At 34.7% G+C, this 24,034-nt stretch overlaps 1 protein-coding gene and 1 pseudogene across 1 annotated transcript; both read left to right on the top strand.

Annotated features, from left to right (window-relative positions):
- Nucleotides 1-327: 327 nt before the first annotated feature.
- Nucleotides 328-21,732, top strand: LOC141561388 (uncharacterized). Its single transcript, XM_074300868.1, has 3 exons — nucleotides 328-418; nucleotides 18,485-18,535; nucleotides 19,100-21,732. Exons 2-3 carry the CDS (start codon nucleotides 18,505-18,507, stop codon nucleotides 20,332-20,334), a joined length of 1,266 nt encoding a protein of 421 aa, XP_074156969.1. The 5' UTR covers nucleotides 328-418; nucleotides 18,485-18,504; the 3' UTR covers nucleotides 20,335-21,732.
- On the top strand, nucleotides 11,475-13,492 carry LOC141562034 (cullin-2-like; annotated as a pseudogene).
- Nucleotides 21,733-24,034: the final 2,302 nt, after the last annotated feature.

The following is a 24,034-nucleotide window of genomic DNA, read 5'->3' on the forward strand; positions in this document are numbered from 1 at the left end:
AGTTCAAGTACTTTGTGTGTATTTATTTCCACTCAAAACCATGGCTTATCAGTCCTCACTAATGTGCTTTCTTTTGTTTAGTCATCCAAAGGACAGAGCTCAATGCAAGGTATTTAGTGAAAAAGGAGTATAAGAAAATAGAAATTTACCCCATTATCCAGGGGTATGTTCTTCCACAAATACACACACCATCATTGGGTAGAATAGATTATACAGATACAAATGTGGATGCACATGTGAGGGAAACCAGCACCTCCAACTGTGAGGCACCATAAATGTCTGATGATGTCATTGTACTCTTCTTGCTGGACCTGATCCCTGTGTTTCCAGTTTCCCTGGGAGGGTGAAGGGGTATGGTTGTCTGATGGCTGTGCATTTAATCTCTCTGACACTGCTGGGTTCTTGGTGTCTCCACTGGGTAAGTTGTTGTTTTCTTCTAATTATAACTGCTAGTCACACAAGCCTCACAACCTCTTTTACAAATTGTTCTCTAATAATGAGCTTCTGAGCTTATATCTTCTGGCCTGTTCATATCTTCTCATATCCAGTTACTATAAATGATATGTATAAATGTTTGCATGTATGCATGTGAGGAAAGAGAATAGAACCTGTCATTTCTTGGGGCTTATAGCCTCCACAATCAGCTAACAAAAAACTTTGCCAAAGCCAAAATTAAAAGACTATTGTAGTTGAGCAGGAGATGAAAAACCTTCTTTTACAAAGAACTATAAGGCAAAATATTGCCAAGATTTTCTTTGTCTTAGCTTACAAATGAATTTGATCTTGAAAAAGATAAACTAGTTTGTTTCCTAACTTAAATGTAATATTGTTCTTTATCCATTTAGCCATCTTTTCTGACTTTGTTACATTTTTCAATAGCAAAGCCCTAATATTATGTTTTAACCAATAGAAAGCCTGTTTTCCTCATATATTATTGATAGTATAACTAATCCTTGAATTTATACAAATTAAGCGAGAAATCATGTATACATTGATTGGTAAAATAAAGGAGAATAGGAGATGGGTGCAAAGTCAGACACAAAACTTGAAAGTTCTGTGGAGAGGGACTCATAAGACCCTCTGCAAAATAAGATGGCTACCCAAATGTTTTTACTTTATCTCTTTTGCGTCTCCTCACCACTCTGTAAAGCATATTATGGTCAATTTTACAAGTGAATGCTATAAAAATTCTCTCACATACACATAATTCTAGTTCTAACATATGTACATAAGCTCCCTATAATCTCTTTATTAGTGATGGAGGATTACAAAAGTCCCCTTAAAAGGAATTGGAAACAAGTTTGACTCTAAAAGCTCAGGATGAGTTCAATGCTTGCCAAATTACAATCTTTTTCTGAAAGGATTGATGTGATATAGTTTATAAAAAAGAATTATATATTTTATATAACAGCAAAAACAAGATCATTTCTCAGTTTATCCTGCACTGAATATAATTAGTACTATTATGGGCTAAGGTCAGCTGATGCTTTGTGGTGTCATAATAGTTGGACATAGATGTCTGGAGGCATAGTATTAGTATAATGTCAGAAAGTACACACACCTAGCTTTTAGTCTTTTGGGGGAAAAGTAGCATTCTTCTAGATAATTTTTTTTCTTTCCTTACCATATCCCTGTTGTTTATTTATCAGAACTTGATTTGCCCTTCATGGAAGATATATATTCACAAGTTAAAAGTGAATCTGGGTTCCTGATCTTGGAAAATTATGAAATACATTGTTTCTTATTATTTCTGAAATTCTGAATTAGATTCCCTATGAAACTAAGACAAGATAAGTGATAAAGGGGATGGTTACAAAAGCTCCCCAAGAACTTTTTCTTAGGTTTGAGAGTGGAAGAAGAAAAAAAAGGAGGAAGCTGAGCAACAGAGTTGTGCTTAAGGTACCCATCTCAGTGGCAGTATGTTTATGCAAATTTCTTGACATAAGCAGCCCCCTTCCCTAAAGCTTACAAAACATGCTTTCAATTAATTCCTATAGAAAGGAAATTTGTGAAACTTTGAGAAGGATAAAGTAGTCTAAGATAACTTAGACCAGTAATTTCAAAAAGTATTTTTAATTCACATTTTATTTAAAGTAAATATTTTCCCAATTATATGTAAAAATAAAATTTACAATTGTTTCTTTTTTCATTTTGAGTTCCAAATTCTCTCCCCTTTCTCCTCATTGAAAAAACAGACAATTTGTTTTATATTATACATGTGCAGTCATGGAAAGCATATGTCCATATTAGTCATGTTGTTAACAAAAAAAAAAAAAAAAAAAGAATAGTATGCATTGATTGGCATTCAGTTCTTTCTCCAGTAGTAGTGTTTTTCATTATAAGGAATTGTCTTGGATCATTATATTTCTGAGTATAGCTAGTCAATTACAGTTAATAATTGGATAATATTACTGTTACTATATTCAGTGTTCTGGTTCTACTCATTCCATTTTACATTAGTTCTTGTAAGTATTTTCATATTTTTCTAAAAAGATCCTGCTCATAATTTCTTACAGCACAATAGTATTCTATAACAATTGTATTCCATAGCTTGTTCACCCGATCCTCAATTGATGTTCATCCCTTCAATTTCTAATTCTTTGCCACCATAAAAAGAGCTGCTATAAATATTTTTATATAATTCCTTTCCCCCAGAAGTAATTTTTTTGATTTGATCATGTGGTGTAGTTTTAGTACTAAGAGGTTTAATTGAAGTCTAGCCTCTTACACAATAATTAGTTGATGACAACTTGCTTACCCTCCTTGTACAAGTAGCAAGCTCTAGAAAACTCTAAATTGCAAAATAAAATGCAATATTCATTGGAAGAGGGAATTCCTCTTTGGGGAGAAAGAAGAATATACATAAACTAATGAAATTCACAAACCTAGACAAAAGTATCTTCTTATAACTTATGCCACAGTTCTCAGTTTCCATTGTTCTCAGTTTCCATAATTATCCTGACCCAGTCCTGACTCAGTTATGTTACGCCCTTATGGACTACTCTAACCCGGTAGCTCCCCTTAGAGCTACTCTTAATACCTGTCCGTTGATGGCACGGCTAGGCCATACTTACCTGTCTTCCGGCACCAACCCGGATCCCATAGAGACAGACCACCAGAAGGTAGAGGTGAAGTGAAAGAAAACTTTATTCTGAGATAGCATATATTTATACCCCACTGATGATATGGGGGAAAGAAGGTGGGGGTCCTTTAGGAACCTGGCATAATGGGATTGGCCCGAGAAGAAGGAGGGAGGTGTGCTAGGCTTTGAGAGCACTAAGGAGGGAGGCGTGGTACCTGGAATCAGACACTGCCTCATGGGGCTATGCCCCACCTCCACATAGGACTCACCTGCGCCTCGGAACCTCTCATCCCTCAGGTCCTCCCACATGCCTTGAACTATATTCCTTGCTTCTAGAGGCTTTTTAACCCTTACAAGTTAGCCTACTTCTCAGTACTGTAAAACCTCCCCTCCTTTTTTATCAGAGTATTTGATAAAGATAAAAGATACTATGTTTTAGAATATCAGAATGCCTCTCCCCATCCCAAGCTATCAGGATGTCAGCTACAGTTTTATCAAGATGCCTCTCCCCATCTCCGGGGTGCCTCCCCCTGATTATGTCATCTCATCTCCAGAGGCTCACCCCCCCCTGTCAGAGTCACGTTCCCACTCTCAGCAACTTAACTCTTCCTCCACCTCAGTCTCCCCCCTGAGTCTGAGTCATGTGTATATATAGATCATTAAGAATTCTCATTATTTGTTGGATTCTTAGAGAAGATAATCTCATTCAGTCCTGGGACTAAACCATGGATCCATCTGGTCCCAAAATCTCTCCATTTAATAAATTATTAAATACCCTTTAATCTCTATCTTGCTCAGTTTCTCCAGCATTATATAACTAAGAAATTATCAAAATTATGGAGCTCTGTGGTAAAGAGCAGAGATACAAATGCAAAAGAGGGACAGTACTTGACTTCCAGAAACTTAAAAGGAAGCAATAAACAAATGGAATGGGTGATTATGTGTAGAAGGAAGCAACAAACAAATGGAATGGGTGATTATGTGTAGAGAACTGAAACTCTGAATAGGTGTACTTGAATCTGAGAATGCAGAGCACTTAAGGCTAATTACCTATTCCATGTAAGACAATGGCTCTGTTAACATATATTTGGATCATGGCTCTCCTCACCTTTGGTGCTTGCTGAATTGTTTGATAGTAAGATCATTGTAGGCAAGGACTGGAAGGCTGGGGTGAAAATGAGGATACATTTTCCTAAGGAATTAAGGGGTGCTTCATTTCAAGAAGTTACCAAAGTCTGATAACCTTTGATTCAAGAGATGGCTTTTGTAGAATGAAAAAGCAACAGATTAGTTATCAAAATGTCTAGGTGTAAATTCCAGATCTGCCACTGATATCATTTGATTCTTACTAGTCTTGAAGTTGATGTTATGTCTCCTTTTTCCATATGAGGTCGTTCAAGTTGAAAGAGTAGATTGCAGAGCTTGTCTGGTCATGAGTCAGATACAAGTTTCCCTGTCTCTTAAGTTCAATGCTCTGTACTATGTACTATGTACTATGCAATCTGTCATTTAACTTCCTTATAGCTCTGTTTTCTGAAGCAAACAAACATTATCAGGGAATTCAAATTTTAAAAGATAGTTTAAAATTGTGCCAACTTCTTCAAACCAATTGTGGTCAGTTAATTCACATTTCACTGAATTTTATCATAATGGAGTCAATTTGGTCATGCCTGATTCCATGATTCCATTTAAGATTTTGTTGGGAAGGATACTGGAGTGGCTTGTCATTTCATTTTCTAGCTTATTTTACAAATAAGGCAACTGAGGCAATCAGAATTAAGTGATTTACGAAGGATCACATATCTAGTAAATGTCTAATACTGGATTTGATTTTAAGTTCTTCTTACACACTATATTGCACAAATTAGCTGCCCATTTCTTTAAACACCTACCTTTTCTTTTCTATATTCTATCCATTGCTGAAGTTTCCAAGGTAATCCCTGGATTCCCCTCTGCCTCACTTCCCAAAACACTCTTCCAACTGTTGGGGGCAAGCAGATATTTTGTTTGAATGACTCAACATTTTGATAGTTTCCTCACAATAATGGATTTCTCAGGGAGGGGAAACCTTACTATTAAAAGTGTTTAAGTTGCAGGTGGTTGATGAAATACCTTGTGATAACCCATAACTACAACTCTCTTTATTGTTTTTTTGGTTCCAGAAGCTCATAAATTGGGATGGACATGGTATGACCTGCTTTAAGGGGACTGATGCTTTACTTGAAAGATAGATAAATAAATGAAATTTATTTAAACTTCTGTCTGTGGTAGAGAAGAAGCAAAGAGAATATTTATATATAGGCTTCCTAGAGAGTATATTTCCCAAATCCAAAGCCAGATATGCAGATTCTATTTCTAACAGAAAAAGAAATCTGACTGTTCATTTCTTTATGTAAAACATAGGGATTATCTTTCTACTACACTGATCATGACATTATGCTTCTTGCTATGGAGATAATCATTATGACATACATACATTAAGACATTTACAAAGGATACTGTCTAAAAGAATTGATGTCAAACTCAAATAACTGGCCACATGTGGAATTAGAAAATCACAAATTAACATTTAGTTTCTATTGATTTTTTATTTTGTTAAACATTTCCCAATCACTTTTTTTATTATTTTTACAAACCTCTTGCAGGCCTCAAATTTGATATCTCTAGTCTCATGTATTCTCTTCAAAAGAGAAAGAAACTAGGAAGCTAAGCTAGACTTATAGTGGCCTAATGGATAGATTGCTGTACTTGGAGATATGGCAAGTATAATCTCAGATCCTACCTCAGTCACAAGCACTGCAATGTCCTCATTTATAAAATATGATAATAATATCATCTGTTCACTAGACAACATATATCAAGCACTTTGGAAATCTTAGTGTTATATCTCAGATATTTATCCTCCTATCCTATTAACACCAAAAACATAACCAAGATTTGTTCCTGCTTCCCTGGCCATAACGTCTTTCTCAACATCTGTTTTTGTTCCTTCATTGCTATCTACCTTAGTCATAGATCCTTAATATCGAACCCTGACTGTCCCTTCCATTGTGCTTCTAGAACTCCCACTCAAAAATGAACACTCTTTGTTCTATTTTAGACTTCTTTCTTGCTTGTTGTTTTACAGTTCATCATTATTCATTTGAAGATGTTATTGTCACATTCTCTAGAATACTTCTGGATCTCTACTACTGCTTTCAGACTCCCACTATTCATTTTTGGCAATCCCTTCCTCTTAAAGGTTTCACATTATTCAAATTATTTATTCAACTCCCTCAGAAATATTATCCCTCCTTTTTTATTATATTGTGGTAGACTTAGGAGACTTTCTCACACCAACTGCTGTCCTTAGATTCTTGGGGTCTTCAGTATAAATGTTGGTTTTCCTTTAGATATCTGTTAAGAACTTATAACTTACAAGGTACTTATACACTAAGTTCACACCTTTAAAGGAGCTCACTCATTGGTTCACACAAGCCCACTCTCTGGAAGTCTGGATTGGATCAAGGAGAAGACTTCCCAGGAGAATTTCAGGGAAGCTCAAGGAGATTCAGAGCGAGGATTCAGTGGATTCACAAGTCCAGCAGATTCACAAGTCTAAAGGAAAAGCCTGCTCATGGACTTCCAGGAGATTCACATCTAGCATTGAATTCTGGGAAACCCACAATCCCACACTCTCGGAGGCAGAATCTGATTCCCACAGTCTAGGAGATTCAGAGTCTGATTCATTCCCACATCTACCTTCGTGCTGTCTGGAGGCTTTGGATTCAGAGGGAACTAGAAACTGAAGCTGGCTGGAGACATTCTGACAGGAAAAGATACAAGACTTTGAAGGACACAATATAGGATCTGGACTTTAACTCCTAGTTGCATTTTGGAATAATTGAACAGAACTAAATCCAAGACTGCGTTCCAGAAGCTCCCCCAAGAAATCTGCCCCCAAGAGAATGATCACAATTTAGAGACAACAGAACATCACATTTTGGCGCCCAGTGTGGGGCATGGGCTTTTGCTTATCCTGACTTTGGCTGATTCTCAGCCCTTCACGGAGCTAGCTCGAACTTTACAGATATTCCAATTTTGCAGTTTCCTCAATCTTTCCAGATCCCATGATCTACTCTTCCACTGTATTTCAACCACACAACAACTGTACAAGTGGTCATATACTTGATCTTACTATTGTCATTACTTTACTTCAAAAACTCCAAAATTCCTTTTTCTAATAAAAATTTTTATCATTCCATCTCAAGTTGTTTTTTTTAAACAACTAATCTAATATTTCATTAACTTATTGTAATTCCTAATTCCTTCAGGACTTTCCGAAGCTATCATTCCTCCTCTGGCCATAGTTTCCTCTTTCCAATCTCAACCCCTCATTGAACCACTTCATCATGACAAATCTCTCAAATATATTCTTCCCTTCCTTAGTCTAGTTGCTACTCAGAGTTTACCATGCCCCAGCCCTAGATCCCTCCCATCATCTTTCTCAGTCCTACTCATGGAAGTGGAGGAAGTCACAAATTAGTGTTGTCTGGATTCATTACAAATTGATGTTATCTCATCTCAACCAAGCCTTCATTATTATTTGGAAATTTTTCTGCTTCTCTCTAATTGATTCTTTATTCCACTTGTCATAGCAACTGTTCCCAAACTTCTGTATTCAAGCTTTCTCTAGAACTTTCACTCACTCAGGGCCTTGCTACCCTTCCTCTTATCACACTCCCCAGTGATAGCATCCTTTTTTTCTGTGTCTCTTTCATTCCAGTTTCTAATGAGGCCTTTCTCTTTTGCTAAAGCCAACCACTCTCCATGTGACTTTCATCCCGTTCCCTTCTCACCCTCATCAGCACATTACCTCAACTATCATCCCCTCTCTCTAATCTTTATCTCTCATGAGGTAATGAATCCTTTGCCTACCTACAAATATACCCAAGTCTTCCCAATCTCTAAAAAATGTATACTATGTATATATCTCTCCTCTACTGCTCATCTAAACTTTTGGTCAGTTAATCAGTGAGCATTTATTAAGTGTCCAATCATATTTGCTGGACCCTCTGTTAAATACTGGGAATAAAAAGAAAGGCAAAAAAATAATCCCTGTCCTCATGAAACCCAATCTAACATGAAAGGGAAACAACAGACAAACAAGCTATCCATTGAGAAGACAAGACATATGATGGCCATTATATAATATATGGTTATGTAAAACATTTCTGAATTAGTCATATTCTGAAGGGAAAACCAAGAAAAATAAAAGAAAAAATATGCTTCATTCTGCACTTTTGAGTCCATTAATTCTCTATCTGGGAGAGGATGGCATTTTACATCATGAGTCCATTGAAGTTGTGGTAGAAATTGAATTGATCAAAATTTCTAAGCCTTTAATAGTTGATTACTCTTGATTTTGGTCACTTCACTTTGTATCATTTCATATGTCATCACAGCTTTTTCTAAAGCTATACTCTTGTTACAAAGTATATTGTTATATAACATACTATTGTACTGTAATATTCTATATATACTATGATATAAATTGTTTGCCCATTCCTCAGCTAATGGACATCCCCTTGATTTCTAATTCTTTGATACCACAAAAAATGCTACTATATTTTGTCCCTATGGATAATTTTCCTTTTCCTTTACTCTCCATAGAAAATAGGCCTAGTAGTGTACTAATTCAAATGATGCACCTGATTTTATAGCCCTTTGGACATAGTCCCAAAATATTTTTGGATAACTAATTTTACACATTAGTTTTGTCTATTTTTTGACATCCTCTCCAGTATTGTCATTTTCATTTTCTGTCATTTTAGTCAATCTAATGGTATGAGTTGGTATCTCACTATTGTTTTAATTGCATTTCTGTAATATTATTGATGATTTAAAGTATTTTTCACATGATTATATATGTTTATATATATATATATGTATGTGTGTGTATATGTATGCATATAACTTTGTTTCTTCTGAAAACTGCCTGTTCATATCCTTTGATTGTCAGTTGGAAACTGCTCAGTTCTTTATATATTTGAGAAATGAAGTCTTTGTCAGACAAACCCCACTGCAATTTTTTCCAGTTTTTTGCTTTTCTTCTAATTTTGACTGCTTTGTTCTTGTTCGTACAAAGAGTTTTAATTTTATGTAATCAAAATTGCCTATTTTACCTTCTTTGAAAATCAGTTTTTTTGTTTGACCATACAGTCTTCCCCTATCCATGGATCTTACACAGGTAATTTCTTCCATGCTTCTCCTAGTAGATTCCTCCATTATGTCTAAATCACATACTTATTTTGAACTTGGTATGTATGGTGAGAGATACTGATCTATCCCTAGATTCTACCACATTACTTTCCACTTTTCCAGGTAAATTTTGTCAAATAGTAAGTTCTTGTCCCAGTCACTGGGATCTTTGGATTTATCAAATACTAGGCTACTATGCTCATTTGCTTCTATAAAGTATGTGCCTTGCAAAAATGTTTGTGGCAGCCCTTTTTTGTAGTGGCAAGAAACTGGAAACTGAACAGTTGGAGAATGGCTGAATAAGTTATGGCATATGGAGTGTTATGGAATTTATCATTCTGTAAGAAACAACCGACAGAATGAATTCAGAGAGGCCTGGAGAAACTTACATGAAATGATGCTGAGTGAAATGAACAGAACCAGATCATCATTATACATGGCAACAAGACTATACAGTGATCAATTCTGATGGACGTGGCTCTCTTCAAAAATGAGATGATTCAAATCAGTTCCAGGTGTTCAGAGAATCAGATACACCCAGAGAGAGAACTATGGGAAATGAGTGTGGTTCACAATATAGCATTTTCACTTTTTTTGTTGTTGCTTGCTTGCATTTTATTTTGCTTTTTTTCTTGTGCTTTACAATAATTGTGTAAATATATGCATATATTGGATTTAACATATATTTCTACCAAGTTTAACATATATTGGACTACTTGCCATCCAGGGGAGGGCGTGGGGAAAGGGGTAGAAAATTAGAGGGTTTTGCAAGGGTTAATGTTGAAGAATTATCCATGCATATGTTTTGAAAATAAAAAGCTTTGATAAACAAAAAGTATATGCTTAATCTGTTTCACTGAACAACTCCTCTAACTCTTCTCCAGTACCAAATTGTTTTCATGATTATCAACTACAAAGTAATAATATATAGTGAGAACTGGTATTGTTAGATACCCCCTTCTTTCACATCTTTCTCCCACTGATTTCCTTGACATTTTATTTCTTCAGATGACTTTTGCTATTATTTTTTCTCTATATATAAAGTAATTATTTAATAGTTTTGGCTTTGGACAGTGTGTAGGGGGAAAAGAGTATAAAGAACTAGATTTCTCTCAGAAAGTAAGTTGGGTTAGGAAGGGGGAGGTACGTGCCTAGCTAGACTGAGTTGGATTGGCTGGGCTGGCTTGTTTCTTCACAGCCTCACTTGCTCCTTTGTGGAATTGAGTGGAGAAGAATGGTTAGGGGTAGCGCACTGGAGGCATCGTCCTTATGGGAAAAATCATTTGGTACTTAGTCTTTTTGTCACTCTGTGTCTTCTGGACCAATTAATAGTGAATACCAAGGTACCACTGTACTATATTCAATAATAATGATGATAATAGACAAGCTTGTTTCATCCCTGTTCTTATTTAAAATGCTTCTACTTTATCCTTATTATAGATAATGTTTATTTTTTTGTTTTAGAGAGATACTTCTAATTTTATTTTAAGAAAAGCTTCTACCTCCTCTCCTCATGGGAGAGCATCCTCAGACAGTGAAGATCCATATCTAGTCCATTGTCTAGATCCACAGTGGAGGCCTGGTGAATGGAAGGCTCTTGGGGAGGGTTCCCCAGTGGGCTGCTGCCTGCCTGCTTCCTTTTGTGGTGCTGGACCTCTTCCCCTGCCCCAAAAGTTTCCCTCCCAACCTTCTCACTCATGAGTCTAGAGCCTCCAAGGCAGCACCATTAGGAGGAAACCAAGTTAACAGCCCCAGTCAGGTCCAAAATTTCCCATTCCCCTCCCCTTGACTTGTCTCTCCAGACAGATTTCAATATTAAACTCCTCCCACAAAGTCTCTGAAAAAACCTCTTAACAATTAAAACTGTTTTTATATTGGATTATGTTGAAAAAATAGCTTGGTATGATCACTCTATGTGGTCTATCCTGAACCTCTTGGTGAAAGTCTTTCACAGAGACTAAACATTTTTTGAAAAATCATGTATGCCATTTGCACAAGAGAATTCTGGACTCTGGAGAACAAGTATTGATTATTTATTATAGGTATTGGGAAGAAAATAGTAAAGAGGAAGACTATTTATAAAAGTACCTCAAAACACAAATTTTAAGAACTGACAGATGCTCACCTTCAGTATGAATAACGTGGTATAGATATGAATGAACTACTTATGGAAATAGGAGAACCTAATATTGGATATATGGAGAAAATTGATGGTTAAACTATCACAGACAATTCTTATACTAATGATCCATCAAGAAATAAAAACTCATAGCTGTGAAAGACTTTCACAGAGACTAAACGTTTTTTGGAAAATCATGTATGCCATTTGCACAAGAGAATTCTGGACTCTGGAGAACAAGTATTGATTATTTATCATAGGTATTGGGAAGAATATAGTAAAGAGGAAGACTATTTATAAAAGTACCTCAAAACACAATTTTAAAAAATGACAGATGCTCACCTTCAGTATGGATAACATGGTATAGATATGAACTACTTATGGAAATAGGAGAACCTAGTATTGGATATATGGAGAAAATTGATGGTTAAACTATCACAGACAATCCTTATACTAATGATCCATCAAGAAATAAAAACTCATAGCTGTGAGGAAGACCCAAATCAAAAAGTATTCTATAGGGTTATTGGCTCATTTGTTCATGTTGAACAGTATGTATGAGAAAAAAAATTCCCCTTTTAAGTTTTACCCAGAAATTTTTGAGTTGTCTTTTTTTTACTGAAATAGTGGAGTATTACAAACAAAAAACTTCAACTGTATTACAAGAATCAAACCCATTTGCAATATGTGGGAAAGTACCAAGGTAGATTTAAAGTTAAAGAAATGCAATGTAGAAAATATTTCTATCCTAATTCATATAGTAAAATGATTTATGAATGTCGGCAGTGAATGGTGGCAGATCATTTACAATTCCTACTTGCAGAATATCACAATGTTATCTTAATATCAGAAAATAAGTGACATGGGAAATATGTACATCTTGCTTTGTGCTGTGTCAAATGGTTCATCTCACATGATTCAAGAACTACAGAGCCATATTCATGATAAGGTTCTTAGAATATCTGGTAATCTTTCTCAGGAAAAATATGCCATCAATTTGTAGAATCATTTTTTGAGGTTCATGGTAAATTTTCCTAACTTAACAACACTGTTTTGAATGGTGATCAATGAGTGCCCTGAATAAGACTTATATCAGTAGTAAAGTATAAAGAATCCAAAACAGTTTGCACCTGAACTACCGTCTAATACTATGACAATCCACAGGAAAAGAAATCGGCCAAAGAAATGACTGAAAATAAAGTGGAAAACAAGCTTGTCAGCTTCATTGTTGTTTTCAAATATGCTGATGGATAAAGATGTTTTTTTAAAGTTGCGTGCCAGACTATTGGCCAAATGTTTAATTCATGACTTATCTATATTATGGGTTCTAAAAAAGCCATGATCCATAAATTAAAGCTAGCCCATGAATATGAAGCTACAAGAAAACTCCAATCAAACAAACATACAGAAATGAATGTCAATGCTTTATCTTAACAAATTCAGCAATTTTATAAAAAATTAGGATTTTTGTATTCAACTTGGGAATTATTTTTCAAATATATGTCCTACCTACATCCTGGTACATGATCTCTTACTCAGTCTCCTTCCTCTATATTTGCTATCCCTCAGTAACTGGAAAAATTATATAGATGACTAAATTATTTTATCCCAACATCTCAGTGGAAATAAGCCGTTTTGATTACATTATCTTTGTAACAAGTGAAGTTAAAATGAATTATTTGTATAAACCCTGTGTGACCATGGTGACAATATATCAAATGGCAGTACTATTAGCTTTTAACAATAGCAAAACATCAATTTCAAAGAGCTTCATGACATCACATAGATGAATGAAAAGAAATTTTAAAAACTATCAAATCATTACTTGATGTGAAAATGATTAACTATGATTCATAAAAGGAAGGCATAGATGCAGAATCTACTTTTTCATTGAATATGAACTTCAGCAGTAAAAGAACAAAATTCAAAATTACTACATCAATGAAAAAGACCAAGTACACGAAATGGAACAAACCAGAAGTGCTGTAGATGAAGACATGAAAATGTAACTCTAGGTTGCTATAGTCTGCATCATGCAAACTCATGTCTGACATTTCTTAAAACTTTAATAAATGAATGAGTTAAAGTATTGCAGAAAAATAGAAATCTGTTGAATATCATATTTTCCCCTCACATTTGAAGTTGATGTGTTTGCTTTAATGTATCAAAGGACACAAAGTAAAAACTTAAATATTGTATTACGATGCATTACTTGATGTTCCTCATACATACTGTTCAACATGAACAAATGAGCCAATAACCCTATAGAATACTTTTTGATTTGGGTCTTCCTCACAGCTATGAGTTTTTATTTCTTGATGGATCATTAGTATAAGGATTGTCTGTGATAGTTTAACCATCAATTTTCTCCAACTATTGCTGCCACCATTCACTGCCGACATTCATAAATCATTTTACTATATTACATTAAAGTGACAAATATACTATTGCTGCTTATTGAATTAAAAAATAAAGAGATGGAATGCCTTTTTAAAAAACTCTTTCTGCATTGATATAATAATGATTTTTATTACTTTTATTACTTATATGGTCAAATATGTTAATAATTTTTGTAATTTTAAGACAGCTATGCATTCTTGCTCATAATGTACTATCTTTGATTTATTTCTATAATCTTCTTATTAGTATTTTACTTAAAATTTTGTATCAGTATTTGTTAGAAAAATTGTCTCTATACTTTATCTGTTTTGGCTCTCTGTGTTTGAGACATCAAAATCATATTTATGTCATAAAAAGAATTTGGCAGGACTGTTTTCCTTATTTTTCCACACCATCTCTTTAGCATTGAAATTAATTGTTCTTTAAATTTTTGATAGAATTCACTTGTAATTCCATCTAGTCCTTTTCTATTGATCTGGACAATTTATATTTTTATAAATATTCATCCATTTCATTAAAATTAATGGTTTTATTGGCACATAGTTGGGCAAAATAACTTCTAATAATTGTTTTAATTTCATCTTCATTGTTGTAGTATTTGCCCTTTTCCTTTTTGATATTATTTTTCTTCTTTCTTATAATCAAATAGGCAATGATTTATCTATTTCTATTTTTAAATACAGGCAGGTCTGTATTTCTTCATTAATTTCATGTTTTTTAACTTAGTTTTATTAATCTTTCCTTTGATTTTCAGGATTTCTATTTTGGTATTTAATTGGTGATTTTTAATTTGTTGGTTTTCCTAGGTTTTTTCCTTCTTTCTTTTGTTGTATACCCAATCCGTTGATCCTTTCTTTCTCTATTTTATTGATGTAAGCATTTAAAGATAAACATTTTCATTCTAAGTACTCTTTTGGCTGCATTCCATGAAATTTGATATAGAATCATCTTTAGTGAAATTGATTGATCCTATGATTTATTCTTTGACTGGTTCATTCTCTAGAATTAAATTATTTATTTTCCAATTAGTTTTAATCTATGCTCCAAAGATCTTTTATGGGATGTAATTTTTATTACACTATGGTATAAAAAGGCTTCATTTAATATTTTTGCTTTTCTGAATTTGTAAGATTTTTATGCCCTAATAACAAGGTTAATCTTGATAAAGCTTCTATGTAAAGTTGAGAAAAAGGTATACTCTTTTCTATTCCTGTTCAAGATACTGCAAAGAACTTATCATATATAACTTTTAACAAAATTCTATTCATCTTCTTATTTATTTATTTTGTTGTTACATTTATCCAGGACTGAAAAGGAGAAAAATTGAGGTCACTCACTAATATAATTTTACTATTTTCTTCTGTCATTTATTTAACTTTTCCTTCATAAATTTTGGTGGATTTCCTATGAGTGAATATATGTAGTATTACTAATAACTCATTATCTATAGGTAATACCTTATAATAATATGGATATTCTTTTTTACATTAGGTCTAGTTTTGCTTTTGCTTTGTCTGAAATCATAATTGCTTTTTTTTTTTTACTTTAACTGAAGCATAATAGAGTCTGCTAGGCCTCCTCTTGGCCCTTATTTTAACTGTTTAAAGTGTATTTCTTTTAAACAACACAGTGCCAAATTCTGGCTTCAAATCTATTCTATTGTTCTCTTCCATCTTATGGGCAAGTCCATCCCATTCCCATTCCCAGTTGTGATTGATATGTTTTTTTTTCTTCCATCCCACTGTCTTTTGTTTATCCTTCTCTCTCCCTTTCTCTCTCTCTCTCTCTGTCTCTCTCTCTCTTTGTCTCTCTCTCTCTCTCTGTCTCTCTCTCTCTGTCTCTCTCTCTCTTTGTCTCTCTCTTTCTCTCTGTCTCTCTCTCTAACTATATCTCTTCCTCAAAAGTCTTTTTCTCTTGAGAACTTCTGCCCTTAATCTACTCTTGCCTCTTAGCATTCCTTTACCTCAGTATTAATCCTTGCCTTTCTACTATAGAATTTTTTTATCCAATTGTATATGTGTGTGTGTTCTTTTTTCTTGAACCAGTTCAGATTGAACTGAAGTTCAAGTATTGATCACTATTCTATTCTGTTTTCTCCCCATTATAAAGACACTTTCTAATGTATTTCTTTTATGTGAAATAATTTTTCCCATTCTTCCTCCCCCTTCTCACATTGTATTCATCTCCCCTTCCATTCTGCTTTCAAAATCATCTCAACTACTAGACTCAAACTTTTGCCTTCTATCTAGGTAGATGCCTAGCTGCCTTAATCATATATCCCTTATGGTCTACCATCAGTGTCTTTCTATTATTTTTTTTATGTTTCTCTTGAGTCTTGTGTATTTACATTAAACTTTCTATTTAGTTTTGTTCTTTTCATCGGAATGTTTGATTTTTTTCTATTTTACTAAATATTCATTTTTCCCATGTGGGGATTATCTCAGTTGTTTTTTTGTTTGTTTTTAGTAATTTAGTGTTTGTTTTAAGCCTAGTTCCTTTTGCCTTCCAGACTATCATATTTCAAGTCTTTTCTTTTTATGATGTTAGACACTAAATCTCACTTAACCTTAACTGTGGGTCCATGATATTTTAATTCTTTCGTTTTGGATGTTTTCAGTATTTTGTCTTTAATCTGGAGCTTTAGAATTTGGTTGTGTTCTTGGAAGTTTTCATTTGGGAATTTCTTTAGGATATGATTGGTAGATTCCTTCAGAATCTACTTTGTTTTCTGGTTTTAAGATATCTGAGCCTTTTTCTTTTATAATTTGTTGAAAGATGAAATGTAGGATCTTTTTTAATAAAATAACTTTCAAGTGGCCCAGTAATTCTTAAATTATCTTTCCTTGTTTCCTCCCCATACTCCAGTGTAATTTTTAAGGACATAATTCAATGAGCTTTTGTACTACTTTTGGCATTTGGTCCATTCTGATTTTTTAAGGAGTCATTTCCTTCAGTATATTTGTATCTCTTTTACCATGCCATTTATTTATTTTCATCATTCTCTTAAATTTCTCTCATTTATTTGTCTAATTTTCCTCTAATAATCTTTAAAAAAATTTTAAACATTTTTTGTTCTTTTAAAAATCTCTTTAGCTTTTCTAGGAATTTTGTTGGGCTTGAGCCAACGTTTTATATTTCTTTGAGGTTTTGTTTGTAGATATTTTCAAGTATTGTCTTCTGTCTTTGTGGCTTGATCTTCTCTGTCATCAAAGTAGCTTTTTATGGTGAGGTTCTTTCTTGTGTCTTTATTTTTCCAGTCTATATCTTGGCTTTGGTCTTTTATCTTAGAGTTCACACCAAGGGTATAAAGGATATCTAACCTGAGTTTGGTTTTTAATGAGTTTCTATTTCTCTCAAAACTTAGTAGATACTTACAAGTTTTCAGTACTTCCAAAGTAATATGACTGGAGGAGAGATCTGATTGCAGTTCTGATTTGCACTGTGGTCCTTACCCAGATAAGGTTCCTACTCTACCTTGTGACTACAATCATTCTTCTCTTCCCTGGAACTGCAACTAGATTTTGGAAAAAGGACAACAGAGTTTCCACATGACACATTCCTAGTACAGGGGATCCTTTAGATCTCTTCCTGAATAAGCATTAAGTCCCTTTAACTTCCCCAGGTGCTTGATTTATCTCACTGCTACCACTCCACAGCTCACAGTGAGTACTTTTTCTTCCATGCTATGGTTTCAGGCATTTCCCCATTCTACTATCTGCAAACTTTTTTTTAATCTTCCTAATCTGCCTTATGCTGCAAAAATGACCCAATGTATTTTGTTAATTTCACCTGCAGAATTTTGTTTGATGTGTTTTGTTTTTAAGTTTTTACAAAGAAGTATGTTGGAAAAACTTAGCAAAAATGCTGACATCATAGCTCTAAAGTCTTTAAAGTCAAATGAAACTTTTCTGAGTACTTACTGGGGGAAGGAGCTGAATTTGGAAGAGGCTGAGACTAGTACTTCTTGGGCTTGGCTGTGTATTATACCCTATTCAGATTCTAATTATCTTAGTTAATACCACACAATTATTCACAAATAATTTTAAATTTCATTTCATTGTACTTTAAGAATTAAAAAAAAAATGTAGTTGAGGGTTTGGGTTATCCTAAGTTGAGGTGATTTTGTAAAACTAAATAAAAAATCATGGAATAAGTTTTGTGTAATTGATGATGGGGGAATGAGAAAAGGGCCCCTAAGAAAGTACTACTTGAATTCACAGCCTGATTATTTTAAACTTATTTATAGCCTTATTCATATACTTAAGGCTTTAGTTCTTCCTAAATTCCTTCAGGTAATTATTCTTTTCTCCTACATAACAGTTCTCCATGTAAAACAGTTTATCACTTATGTTTTGTAGAATGAATTATAGTAAAGTTAAGGAGCAATATATATCAGTGCAGCACAGCCCAATGACTAGCTTCCTTAATTCTTTTTACTTATGAAATGTTTGTCAAAACTGAGGCGATATTTAAACTACATAAATATATTGACATTAACACTGGCAATGTAGAATAAGTTTGAAAGAAAATATCTCAGGCTGGCCAAAGCTTTTTGTAAGCTTTGTAAATACATTTTATTATTTAATTATCACTTCTAGGGATAATAATAACTCTGAAGTTTGTTAATATATTATTTTCTCAAGGAAAACCTTTCAAGAGGTGAATGGGGAGAAAACAGAGACTTTTTCCAAAAGGTGAGAATTCTGGTTTTCAGACATCTTAAATGGGGGCCCCCCTTATATCACTCCCTACTCTTGCCCACTATTCTTATGAATGCCATAATGCATTTTCCTTATTAAAAATGTGTACTCTTTTTATGACGTTCATCCATAAGATCCTGAGTCTTGTAAGGATCCTGAAAATCAGAAAGCTCTCTATTCTAGTAATAGAAAAATATGGGTTCTAATCCCATCTCTGAATCATGAGCTCAGTCAGGTTGACCTCTGTGAATATTAGTTCTCCTAAATTGTTGCCTTCACAATTGATTATCTATGACTCAAGTTGTTTTAACTTCTTTGTGTCAGTTTTCTCACATGTCAAATGGGCATAATAACACCTGCCATGACTATCTCATAGGCTTGTCATATGGATCACATGAGTAATGCTTGTGAAAGTACTTCAATAACTTTAAATTATTGTACAAATACAAAATGCATCTCTATTGTACTCTCCCACATATTCCACAGTTCTTTTTCCCATATAGGCTATATTTTTAGTTTGGTTCTTTATCCTCTCTCACATAGTCTTTTCATTAACAGTTGAGGCCCAGTTCCCTGCAAAAGACCTTCACCCAAAGGTCCAATCAAGTTTATCATGTTCCCAGCATCGGATTTTATCATCACGGGAAGAAGACCAGTGGTCCAGAGATGAGCAGACACTCTACTTTAATCAGGCAAAAACCAAGTCATTACCCCTTTCAGATCGAAGGATCACACCTGTACCCACACAGTACCAGAAAAACAAGGAAACAACTGGGCATCTGCCTGACTCTGATAATGAGAAAGTGGCTGTGCTGTTACCTTATCTTGACAAGTGGAAGATGACTAAACCACCCTCACCCCATAAGCATCATTATATGGCCACAGTTTTGCCTTCAATTTATCATGAGTACAAGACTAAAGGAATTCCTATGTCATTACCATCCCTAGAACAATGTGTAACACCTCTACTCAGACCTGACCAAAAGGTTCAAATTCTGTTGCAGCCTGACTCCTGGGGAGAAAATTCTTTGACCTCTGACCAGAATCCCAAAGTTTCGCACTACCAATTCAACCAATATTCCACAACACCACCAATCTCTGATCACTGGTTTGAGGTGCCACTTTATCCCTCATCCCAGGATGGTGCCATGGTTGAATCATTAGCATGCCATAATCAACAGACCTCAGCTTTCCTAAGTGGTAAACCCTGGATCCGGGAAACACCTCACCTGAATCATTGGCACAGAGCTATAGTAACATCATTGCCATGTCTTGACCATTGGTACAGGGCTACAGCTATGACAGCTTCAAATCTGAGTCCCTGGATGAAGACTTCAGGTTTTACTCCATCACATTCTCATCTTTACCCCAGATCCAGGGCTGTACCTTCGTTACAAACCAATCTCTATACCAAGGTCACAATTCCATGTTCATTTTGCCCCTACCAGTGGATTAAACGTACATCAACACTATCCTCACATGGAAGAGTCATGGTTATACCATCATCAAATCCCCAACTCCAGGCCAGGACAAAAGCTTTACCATTACTAGGCCCTGAATTTCCAGCTAAAGGCACAGCTTATTCACCATGCTCAGACTACTGTGGTGAGGTTGCTTCTATGCTTCCTCCATATGCCGACAACATGACAGTTATTCCACGGAAATCTGATAAGTCTAAGGACATATTTGGATCATTACTATCTTCTGACCCCCATGATGTATATCTATCAGATGCCAATCACTGTGATGACGTTGGGGTTTCAGCAGACCTAAATCATGAGATTTCATCATGAGGCACTGCCCACTTGCTGGACCAAATGTGGACCAGATATTAATTAGTTTCTAATGAACAGATCAGAATTTCATCAAGTTCAAGGCACCATGATTTGGTTTCTCATTTTCTGTACTGCTAAACTAAATCTCCCCCAAGTCTTAATCACTCATTTGCATTTCCACTAGGCTTGAACTATCAACCTTTTCCAAAGGTCCCAGATTCCTGAATTACTTTTAAGTCAATTTTTATTGATGGAATATATCAACACAAATTCTTGCCTAGCAGGAAGAGACTGTTTTGAAAACTATCTCAAAGACAACATCTCCAAAAAGCCTGGATCCCTTGGTTGTATCATCAGTAGGCCTGGACTATTGAGTGTCATACCATCAACCTTAGGCCAAATGACCATGCCTTTATTCAATCAGAAATCTCCAACACCATGCCAATCTACCAGGCCAATGTACACCAAAGCCTAATTATCAGTTAACATTTCCTCCAAATTCTAGGACTTGATCATCAGAACACATTTCCAAAATACCAGGATCATTGGACAAACATCACTACTCAGGAATGAAGGAATATACATCAATATGGGACCATTTCTTCTAATTCTAACAGCATCTCCCAAGGCATGCCTAGAACACTGCAAAGAAAGTTACATAAGCCCTTGATTTTTGGAGTTTCCCTTCCAGCAAGTCCTAGCTCTAGGACCAAAGTTCTTATAGGCAATGGCTCTTTGGCTAAGACTACATTGATCTCACTCCTCTTAGAAAAGATAGCTCCTCAAAAAACTTTTTGGAAGCTGTGCTTAGCATAACTGGTAGAAAATCATCATCAGTTCTAATGCTCTGGAGAAAATGTTTAAAATGATATCCACAAAGATATTTTCCTGCAAGAGCTAAAGTAATGTCTCAATTGACTTAGGCCTTAAATTCTAAATTGTTTGGCCTGTTTAATATGTGCTTCTTGTGTCCCAAATGATTGCTGCCACATTCAAGAAATGATATCTTTGTTGAGTTCAAATGTTGATCAAAATAACACCTTTACTCAGTTCTGAGAATGGATATGAGGCAGCTCCAAGCAAAGATATTTTTCATTTTTAGCTTTCAGTAATGACATTTCAATATGCTCCTGCCCTCATACTATTCACCATTCTTTATATCAACATCTCAGTTGTGAAGCAGACTGATTCTTGAATCATCTTTTTTTTACTGTCAACTGTATGCAGGGGTCACCAGGATTGACACTATACTTGTCAATGATAACCAGCCATGGGGGAAGAAAAAGTCATAAAGAAAATGCCCACATAGAGTAACACCACCAATGAAGAAAGTCAAGAAGACCTGAAAGAGTTCTTTAAAGTTGGCAAGAGAAATGCAAGAATAAGTAAACTGCCTGACCTCTGGATTATCTTCTATATTTGTGTTTTATTTCTGTGTCCCTTTTATAATTCTTTGCAGACAGGAAAACATTAACTGTGACTTTCTTTGAGGATCATTCAGAGTTAGTTGTGGACTCTACTAGGCATGCAATTAAGAGTTTCCATATTCATTTCTGCCCTTACTCTCCCATTCTCTGATTCTTTTCTCATCCAGTTTTCTGCAAGTCAGTGAAAATCTGATCCTTCCCCATATATCTTGGTATCTGTATTGTTAAAAACCTATTTCATCAAATCAGACATTAATCTCATCGAAATGATTCCGATATTTCCATGCTGCAGATTAGAATATGTCAATCTCCCTACTCAAGTACTAATTTCAATAGCTAAGTATTAAAAAATGTAATGATTGCCCTGCCAAACTGGGACCCCCTTTGTAGTTTTCTAGTCTTCTTATATTTTACTCCTCAGTTTATAACTCTTGTGATTTAGTTACCTTGTATTACTTGTTCCATACACACATGACTTCATTTATGAAGTGTTCTTTATTTTAATTTCTGCCTTCTAGCTCTCCTTACCTCCTTCAAAATTCATCCAAAGTCCTTCTACAGTAGAACTTTCCCAGTCCAGTCCAATGTTTAGCTCACAATCTTTCTTCTAATAATAATTTCTGTTTACACTATATATATCTTGTATTACATATCTATTTGCATGTTATATGAGTTCCTTGGGAGTGAGGATCCTGTTTTGTCTTTTTTTATATGGCTAACATTTAACACAATGACTGGCATATAAATAGTATTTGATATATGTTTGTTGACTACATTTAGGGAAATGATTTCAAGGAGGCTTTGGGGTCCCAGAGTTTTTCTACTCAACCATAAAAACTTCACAATGTTCCCTTTTTCCCCAGAAAGTATTTAAAAGCATCTGAGTCAATATGACAGAATCTGCTTTAAAGTTTCTCTTTCAACAAGGTGTTTCCCATAAGTATATCAAAATCATGTAAGATATCTGAGAAGATATAAAAACAAAGATATCTCTGATGATGCTCTAATTGTGAATAATAATTTGTAGTCTTGCTGTAAATACCTGAAGACATATATCTACATTTCTTTGCCTCTTGCCCCATCCTGTAAGTAATAGCTATTTATCTGAAGTTATGGAATTGTTTTCTCCTTTATTTTATTGCTACTTTTGTAAACATCTTATTCTCCACCAATTAAGTATGCTATTAGTCACCAGGATTGCATGAATTTATAATTCTTTGGTGCCATGATCTTGGAACATTTCTAAGTAAGAGTGTTCTTGCTTTTCTTCTAACTTCTACCTGTTAGAGATTTTCAGGCTGAATCAGATGAAGAGGTATGGAGAATTTAGGTCAGGATAAATTTTGGGGTCAGGAAAGGAAGAAAACATGCAGATTTAGAAGAAAGAAGGGAGTATAACTGGTCTATAGTAGAATTTTCCAAATTCTGTTTATCATATATAAATGTATACAATGTTTATGTACACATAGATATTTATGTATGATATTTTAAATATCATACTCACTGTTGGGCAGTTCTTACTTAGGCAAGAATGTCTTTGCTCAGCTGCCTAAAATTACAAGTTATATAAAGGCAGCTCTAATACTGTTTTTGCAAAATGGTCCCACAGATTTTGCTCAAATCTTAACACTGAAACTTCTGAGAGGAGAAATATTGATGTTTGAGGAAAATTTTGAGGATCACTTGAAAAAAACCAGCATTAAAATTGGTTTTAAACAACCTGTGCTCCAAGAAAACAGGACACACACTTATTTCAAAAAGTTCTGTCCAAAACATGTTGAGTGAAAAATGAAATGACTAAGGAAAGAAAGGTTCAATCTTCTGAGCATATTGATTTATTAAGCAGTGCATGCCAATTGCCTAACAAAGTGGGACCAGTCCTCTTTAGCTTACCTGGAACCCAAATATAGGAGGAGACAGATTTTTGCACAATAAAAACAAGCAAATAAGGTTAATCAATTAAAACCAACAATATAATATTAGGTAGATTGATTTCTAATTGTAGGAAAAATTAGGGACTTTCCAAATTGGAAAGGGAAGAGTGAACAGATATAATTCCCTGCCTTCAGAAAAAGAAGCATCCCGCTTCCCCCAGGTATCTATATAAACAATCAAGGAAACTGACATCATAACTGATTGGTCAATATGAGGTCAGTTTTCAGATAAAGAGATATGGGTTGTTTGAGATGTACAACTGAGAGAAAATTTTCTTGCCATCAGTCTTTGGATCTTACTAAGTTTCTTGTCAGTATAACCTAGGTCCTTGGTTAGGGGTCTCTAAACAACAGGTA

Source organism: Sminthopsis crassicaudata, chromosome 3, assembly GCF_048593235.1.
Source record: "Sminthopsis crassicaudata isolate SCR6 chromosome 3, ASM4859323v1, whole genome shotgun sequence".
Classification (NCBI taxonomy): domain Eukaryota; kingdom Metazoa; phylum Chordata; class Mammalia; order Dasyuromorphia; family Dasyuridae; genus Sminthopsis; species Sminthopsis crassicaudata.

Bases quoted from the DNA above. Each gene is read 5' to 3' on its own strand.
- LOC141561388 (XM_074300868.1), top strand. From the start codon at position 18,505: ATGGGGAGAAAACAGAGACTTTTTCCAAAAG. The intron at 18,536-19,099 runs GTGAGAATTCTG...TTTCATTAACAG, and splicing joins ACAGAGACTTTTTCCAAAAG to TTGAGGCCCAGTTCCCTGCA.